The 8,893-nt window shown below is 43.8% G+C and overlaps 1 protein-coding gene across 1 annotated transcript; it reads left to right on the forward strand.

Moving 5' to 3' along the window:
• The first annotated feature begins 3,491 nt into the window (after positions 1-3,491).
• Positions 3,492-4,445, forward strand: LOC149830982 (putative F-box protein At4g22030). Its single transcript, XM_090011862.1, has one exon. The coding sequence runs from the start codon at positions 3,492-3,494 to the stop codon at positions 4,443-4,445; it is 954 nt and encodes a 317-aa protein (XP_089867988.1).
• Positions 4,446-8,893: the final 4,448 nt, after the last annotated feature.

Raw genomic sequence — 8,893 nt, forward strand, 5'->3', positions numbered from 1 at the left:
GAGCGCTCCCACTTCTCAAAAGCAATCTTTTGATCAACAGTACTCTGATCAGTGAGGGCAGCGGGTTCATCTACCCTTAGGGCCAGATCTAGATCCATATACCCTAATGCAAATAAAACAGTTTCTTTCCAATCACTAAAATTGGATCCATCTAGAAAAGGAATTGAGCTAGAGCCATCTAAAATCACAGAACTAGAAACTGCATGACAAAAGACACGTATCAGGAAGCATTCATACGAGACTTAAAAAACTTTAGTGGAAAAAGCAAAAAGATAAAGGCCCTTGATATGCTTCTTTCCAGGCGAGTGAAGGGGGTCATCGGAGTCCTATTTTGGTAAGAACTCCGACACGCGAAACCACTTCGCCTACCGACCATATTCGGTAAAACTAAGGTTCTTGTGAAGATAGACCATCAACACAAGGTATCTTTGGATACACATGTGTGATGTATCTCGACACATTTACCTTATTCTACCCTACTTAAATTCCAAACACGATAAAACTACCTTTGGGTCGTCTATCGTTTCATGAATATAAGTACGATGTGCATATCGGCTTAGGAACTGTATGATAGTATAAAATTCATTCATGACTCACGTGTATTCAGTTACTTTGGTGACATGAAAACACTGATTCATTTAACTATCCTTTATGCTAATATGCAAAATTATATCTTAAAATAGTCCGTAAACCGAATGGACTAGACATATGACCCTGGAAATGGTTCTTAGACTGAATGAACCAGTCATATGTATCACGAACCGGTCTTAAAGCACTCTGAACCGGTCTGAAACAACCCCGAACCGGTCATCAAAGGGTCCAAACCGGTTCTGAACCTTATGAACCGGGTCAAATATGAACAAAAGTTCATTAAAAACCCTATAATTGTATGCCAAAACCCCTATATTTTCTTATATTTAAGAAAACAGGGTCTTAGCATCTCGAAACCGGTGAGAAACTTGAAAGAACCGGCCAAAAACGGCTCTGAACCGGTCCCGAAAGGGGTCTGAGTCAGTCCTTGATCCGGTTCAGGCCAAATAGTGCATGGACCCTTCTGGATCCAGGTCAGACCCGACTGCTTGCTGGATCCGGGTCAGACCCGGGGTTATCCGGATCCGGGTCGGACCCGGTACATTCCTGATTCGAGTCGGACCCGATTACAACCGGATCCGGGTCTGACCCGGTTATGACCGGATCCGGGTCGGACCCGGTATTACTGGATCCGGGTCGGACCCGGTAAGGACCGGATCCGGGTCGAACCCGGTTATACTGGATCCGGGTCAGACCCGATAAGGGTCGGATCCGGGTCAGACCCGGTAATCGCTGGATCCGGGTCTGACCCGGGGTTTACCTTATCCGGGTCGGACCCGAGCGAGTCCCCACCCGAAACCTTGATCCGATCCAGGTCATCTTATGGATTGGATTCGTGTGGGCGGGTCCGGTTCAAAAATGAACCCGACCCGAAAAAACAAAATTAAGGGTCAAATTAGGGTTTACAGAAACCCATTTCGCCCTTTTCATTTTGTTGCAGGGTTTTGCCACCGCCTGCCGGCAGCCAACGCCGGCGCCTGATGACGATCATTGCCGCCGTCCGCCGGCGACCAACGCCGCCATCCACCGGCGACCAATGCCGCCATCAGATGGCGCCCTTCTCCGGCAAAAGCTCCCATCCGCCAGCCAAAAAACCTGATGCCGCAGAAGCACTTCCAGAAATTCGGCGACTCAATAGTCGCCGGCGACAGCTCCTGCAGCCTCCTGATGGCGGATGAAGATGAAGACGCCGGTGGGATCCTCGCCGACAGGTAAAACCCCCATGAACAGAGGTAAGAGCCCTTTTTTTTTTTTTAATCTGTCGCCCAACGGCGACAGTCGCCGGTGCCGGCGACATGCGTCGGTGACCAGCAGCAGGGTCACCCCACGGTGACCTGCGTTGCTGGTCTAACCGGAGCACACCCCGCAGCGGAAGCGGGGTGTGGGCCCATAACCCAATGTTGGGTTTTCCGGCGAGGATTTTCCGGCGAGGAGGCATACCTGACGGCGTCACTGTAGCAGTGGCCCTACATAGACAAAACAAAAGAAAAGCAGTAGACAGCGTACCTGATGCTGCCATTTACGGAGGTCGCCGGAGTTAGTCGCCGGAATTTTCTGCTCAGCCGGACTGCAGCCCTTCACGAGCCCAGGCTTCCGTATGCAATCGGTGAGCAAACCTTCAATCTCCATTTTTCACACACACAGGGTCGCTCATGATACCCTGTACATTTATATGCATAAGGTGGGAACGGTTACGCACCGTTCCCCTTTATCTCATGCTGATTTATCGGCATGATCATCCTTCAATGGGGATGTATCCACATTGTGGATAACCACCACGTTAATCGTGGTGGTTAATCCAACAGAACCAACACCAACGATGAATCTCGCCGAAAACAAAGAACACTAATAGTGGCATGACAATGCTTAACAGCAAGGTTGTTTAATTTAATGGTGGAATGGGATATAATGGTGAGATCACTAACTCACTGCTATATCAGCGACATTCCTATATCGCCGTTATAGGTTATAATGGAAAGAATTGACTCACTGTTATAGGTTATAAATCTGTAAAAAACAAAAATTAACAGATGTTGCCGGCCATTTGAAATGGACTTTCAATCAACTCTCTCACATATTGTGTATTATATCATTACTGTTGCTGAATGTTTTCATGTCTTATTGCATTTTTTTCACTGGGATTCCTTACAGACGAGGGAAGCAAACATTACCCCCAACAGTTTGTATATCGAAGTTCACAGAAGCGGATAGTTTGCAGGTGGGATCACCTACACCCAAGCACTTATGGAGCCCACCAGAGAAAGGCATCCTCACACTCGATGAGAGTCAAACTTCGGTTGAAGAGGTCAGCACCTTCATCCAAAAAAAAAAAAAAGAATATACTGAATTCACTCCACACCAACCGATTCCAAACGATGCAAGTATTGACCAGTTCCTTTCACGAAAGCAAGAGGAGGACTAGTCGATGGCAACTACAGTTCTTTCTGACCGCAGAAACGTTTGAATTCAGAAAGCTCAAAGACCAAGCCATGTTTTCCCTCTTTGACCATGGTACAACCTCCAGTCAATCTGACTCCGTCAAGAGCCCCTCCCTCTCCCTATAAATGCAACCAAACCTTGAACTCGCTCTATCTTGTCTTGTAAATTCAAATTCTTTCGTACACAAAACTATGGCAACCATGTCTATTATTCTCTCTCTTTCCATTCAATCCCCAAAAGCAAAAATCTCTCACTTCCCTTCCCCTAAACCAATTGTTTATCACAATAGAGGAAGAAGAATATCTGTCATGGCAGCCATGACCACAACGCCTCTCTTATTTACACCAAAATTCAATCTTCTTAGCACCCATTTAAATGACCAAATGGCCAAATCAGAAGAAAGGAGAGAGAGAGAAAAGGAAGATGAAGCAGACCCACTTGTGCTAGCCAAGCTCTACGAGATGGCAACAGCTGCCTCTGACAGGGCTGAGATGCATTCCATCTTGGCTCAACAGAGAAACAATTGGAACGCACTCTTCCATGACTCTTTGAATTCCCTCATCCTCACTGCTACCATCCTCTCTTCTCTCTCAATCCCTATCCCTTCCACCATCTTGTTCTCTGCATCAACTTTGCTACTCTGCTTGGTGAACAAGATACAGCCTTCTCAGCTTGCTGAGGAGCAAAGGAACGCTGCAAGACTGTTCAAAGATCTCCACTCACATATTGAGAACACACTTCGTGTTCATCCCTCCCTTCGCCCCGACATGAACTCCTTTATCCACGAATGCATGTCAAAAATTCTCGCCATCGATCACGCCTACCCGCTTCCTTTGCTTCCTGGCATGCTCGAAAAGTTTCCGGCGATCGTCGAGCCAGCCGTCTGGTGGCCGAACAAGAAAGAAGAAGGCAAACAAAACTCTAAAACGGTCAAGCAGAACAAGAACGCCGACAATGGCTGGACTCAAGAAACAGAAGAAGAGATGGAAAGGGTAGTGAAGGTCTTGAAGAAGAAGGACATATCAGATTATGTGAGATTGAGCAAGTTGGTGTTGAGGGTGAACAGGTTTCTTGCAGTGGCTGGGCCTGTGCTCACTGCTCTGGGTGCAGTGGGCTCGGTGGTCGGTGGGCCTGGGTTCATGGTGGGTGCCGTCTGTGGCGCGATGGCTGCGTTGGTGAACACGGTAGAGCATGGTGGTCAGGTGGGTATGGTGTTTGAGATGTACAGGAACTGTGGGGGGTTCTACAAATTGACGGAGAGGACTATAGAGATGGCCTTGGAAGAGAGAGAGTGTGGAAGGAGAGAGAACGCAGAGTTGTTGGAGATGAAGGTGGCTCTCCAGCTAGGAAGAAGTCTGTCTTCTCTCAGGAATCTAAAAGACAACAGCGAAGAATTTGCAGGAGAACTCTTCTGATTGTACTTTCATACAAAATGTTTGTATAAAGAGAAAATACACTTCATTTTTTATATTCTTTTAAAAAGGCGACTATTGTTGTTTGCATTCATTGAGAAAATACAACTCAATTTACGAGGGGAAACAGGTTGGACTCCGGTCGGATCTATGCATTATTAAGTCTGACTTGATCCGATCTAGAATAATTGGATCCAGGCTCAAATATGGAGTCGGACCGAGATCAGCCAAAACCGAATCTAAATCCAACTTGCTTAAAATCTGACATTTACCTGTATTAGGTTTCGGACTTTAATCTGCTTCGGGCACAAAATTTCATATTTAGTGCACCCTCTAATTATTAATCGAATCCGATATTGGGTGCAAAATCTAGCTAAATATATTCAGTAGGTCGGATGTTGGAATCCTTACCATTTCGATACAAATCCATTGTCAGTCTCAGAAATCTACTATCTATAAAACCGTTCAGTATCAGTATATGCCTTAAGTGGATATTTTATTTTCATATAATGATTAGTTAAAGATTTCTAAAACAATAATTTAATAGAGTTACAATAATTTTTTTTAGTTTAGCAAAGTGTGAAATTTTGGTTTTAGTAAAAATGAATTTTTAGTATGGACTTGGGGTCCATATGGGTTTGGACCCAATGGGTCGACCCAAATTAGTGTTTCTTATGGATTCTAAATAGTTAAAGAATTTTATATTTATTTTTTTATGAGTTTGAAATGTTATATATATATATATATATTAATATTGTTATTGGATTTCATTTTTACAAAATTTAGGTTTTTGGGTTTACAAGCAAACCGAACTCAAACTGGACCCGAATTAGATCCGATTTGGTTGGGTGCACTTAGAGTTGATATAGAAGATGGGCGGGTCCTACTAGGCCACCCGACCCCCTCTTTCCTCTTTTTTTTCACTCCCATATATATCCGACACCCTCCTTTACCCTATTTCTTTTTCCTCTTTGTTACGAGAGAAAGGAAGAAAACCTCTCTTTCTTTCTTCCCCCTAGCCGACCCCTCTTCCCCCTAGCCGACCCCTCTTCTTGGGAAGTGCACTATCAATAACAGCCATTTCAATCCTTCATTCCCTTAGGGATTGATGCCCTTGGTAAGTTCATCTTTTGCTTCATTTCCTTCATCTTCCTTTATATCTCTTTCTTCGTTTAGAGAGAACTCTATCTTTCTTCCCTAATTAGCCAACCTCCTCCTCCTTGTTTTTTTGAGATTTGTGCACAACACTCTAGCATCTAAAATCATGCCCAGCATAGTTGGGATTCATGCCCAACCCCTCCATTATGGTGGTGCATGGTTTCTTCTCTACATCTTCTTCCTTCTTCAATCTTCTCTATAGAATTCCTCATACACTACATGAAACCTATGGATTAACGACGACCTAAATCCGTCGCTAAACAATTTAGCGACATATTAGCATCAGATAACTTTCATCATGAATTTTTCGACGCTAAGTAGTGCCAGAACTTATCTGCCGCTAATTTCGTCGCTAATTTGCGACGGATATTATCCATCGCGAGTCCTTCGCTATTTTAAATTAGCGATGGATAATATCCGTCGCTAATTCGTCGTTAAATTTTAAAAAAAAATTGCTCGCTGCCGGCGCTTTCTCTGGCAAGGAGCAAATTTTTTTACACAGACCGGCGCATTCCGGCATCGGGACACTCTTCCGCACTGAGCCATTTATGGTGGGAGAAGGTGAGGATGGTTTAAATCGAACTGGGGCTGAGTTCTCTGCTCTTCTTTACGTTTCCCAGTCTGCGGACAGGGCGTACGAGTTCTCGATATATTTTCCGTCGAGGAAGCACGCGAAGGAAGAACGAGAGGGACAAGTTCCTGTTTGGATGAGAACTAGGGTTGGCCAGGAGGAGAGGGAGAAGGAGACGATGCACGCAATCTGACTGTCTCTGAAGGACCTGAGGTGCACCGTCAATCCCAGAGTGGTCTTCTTGCCGAAGAAGCTCAAATCGGACGGTCACGAAGAGGCTCACATTCCCAAGAACGATGGAGTTCACGCCGGAGATGGAGAGGTCGTAATTGCGAGGGACGGAGGTCGTTGACCGGATCCCGGCCGAAATAGGTTCTCTGGTGAGTCCCTTCTCTTTTTCTTCCTCCCGCCGTTTTTTCTGATAATCTAAAACCAAGACGGCCTTCCAGGCGAGAAGGCGAGAAGACGTTGGTCGGCCTGAATTGGTGGCACTTCACCCATTTATTGAAAATCTCTCTGAATCGGTTTAATATTCTGTGGTGGAAAAACAGAGGGAAGAAAATTTTCGAACAGGGGGGAGGGAAAATTTCGTGCCTCAGGCGAGAAAGTTTTAAATCGAAAATTAGCGAGAGAATTTTTCTGTCCCTAATCCGTCGCTAATTAGCGATGGATTAGGGACGGAAAAATTCCCTCGCTAATTATCATTTTTTGTAGTGTTTTGGCGATAAAAAAATGTTGTTGCTAATCCATCGCTAATTAGCGACGGAAATATTTCTATCGCTAATTTTGCAAATATTTCAAATGTTAGCGACAAATAGTATTCGCTCGCTAATCCGTCAAAAAGTTGCGACGAAAAAAATTTGTCGTAAATTTTCATCGCTAATTAGCATTTTTCTTGTAGTGATAGCTAACCCCCCTTATTTTGTGTTTTTCTTGATATTCGTGCCAATAGTAACAGCCATCTAGCATTGGGATTCATGCAAACCTTGGTGGTCGTGTGTGAAAGATGTCTATTTGTTGAGAACTAGCCTCAGCTGTATCAATTTTGGAGATTGGCCAAAACCAAATCTAATTCCAATTTGCTTAAAATCTGTCATTTACTTGTATTAGGTTTTGGACTTTAATCTGCTTCGGGCGCAAAATTTCATATTGAGTGCACCGTCTAATTATTAATCGAATATGATATTGGGTGCAAAATCTAGCTAAACAGATTCAGTTTTGGTCAGATGTTGGATTTGAATCCTTACCATTTCGATACAAATCCATTGTCGATCTCAGAAATCTACTATCTATAAACCAATGTTCAGTATTAGCATCGGCCTTAAGCGGATATTTTATTTTAATATAATGATTAATTAAAGATTTCTAAAACAATAATTTAATAGAGTTAGAATAAACTTTTTTTAGTTTAGCAAAGTGTGAAATTTTGGTTTTAGTAAAAATAAATTTTTAGTATGGACTTGGGGTCCATATGGGTTTGGACTGAATGGGTAGACCCAAATTAGTGTTTCTTTTGGATTCTAAATAGTTAAATAATTTTATATTTATTTTTTTATGAGTTCGAATTGTTATATATATGTATTATTAATATTGTTATTGGATTTCATTTTTACAAAATTTAGGTTTTTGGGTTTAGAAGCAAACCGAACTCAAACCAGACCTGAATTGGATCCGATTTGGTTGGGCACACTTAGAGTTGATATAGAATATGGATGGGGCCTACTAGGCCACCCCACCGCCTCTTTCCTCTCTTTTTTCACTCCCATATTTGACACCCTCCTGTACCATCTTTCCTTTTCCTCTTTGCTACGAGAGACAGGAAGAAAACTCTGTTTCTTTCTTCCCCATAGGTGACCCCTCTTCTTGGGAATTACACTCCATTCCCCTAGGGATTGACGCCCTTGGTAAGTTCTTCATTTCCTTCATCTTCTTCTATATCTCCTTTGTTTAGAGAAAACTCTATCTCTCTTTCTTCCCTAATTAGCCGACCTCCTCTTCCTTGTTTTTTGGGGATTTCACTACAAGAAAAATGTTAATTAGCGACAAAAATTTGCGGCAAATTTTTTTCGTCGCAAATTTGCGACAGATTAGCTAGATAAAACTTTCATCATGAATCTGTCTCTAAGTAGCGACAGATTAGCGATGAAAAAACTTTCATCGCTAATCTGTCGCTACTGAGCAATAGATTAGCGACGCCAATTTTTTATCGCTAATTCTCAATATAAGAAAAATATTTTAGCGACAGATTTAGCGAGGGAATTTTCCGTCGCTAATTAGCGACGAATTTGTGACGGAAAAATTCTCTCGCTAAACTCATTGCTAATTTTTTATTTAAACCGACCCATCAAGAGCACGAAATTTTCCCTCTCTCCCCGTTCGAAATTTAAACCGACCTCGGTCGATTTAAACTGACTTCTTTGTGGAGGGCGACGAAGTTCGAGGACGGTGGAAGGGATGATATCAGAGGACGACGATGAGGCATAGCGATCGTTGGAGGATGGCGACACCGGAGAGCGCGCTGGAGAGCACGCCGGTTCACGGGGGACGACGATGAGGCAAAGCGATCGCTGGAGGATGGCGATGCTGGAGAGCACGCCGATTCATGGAGGACGACGATGAGGCAGAGCGATCGTTGGAGGACGGCGACGCCAGAGAGCACGTCGGTTCACGGAGGATGGCGACGAGGCAGAGTGATCGCTAGAGGACGACGATGCCGACACCG

This window comes from Nuphar pumila, chromosome 7, assembly GCF_984573655.1.
Source record: "Nuphar pumila chromosome 7, dmNupPumi1.hap1.1, whole genome shotgun sequence".
NCBI classification, from domain to species: Eukaryota; Viridiplantae; Streptophyta; class Magnoliopsida; order Nymphaeales; family Nymphaeaceae; genus Nuphar; species Nuphar pumila.

Coding starts and splice junctions, on each gene's coding strand:
- LOC149830982 (XM_090011862.1), top strand. CDS start 3,492: ATGGCAACAGCTGCCTCTGACAGGGCTGAGATGCATTCCATCTTGGCT.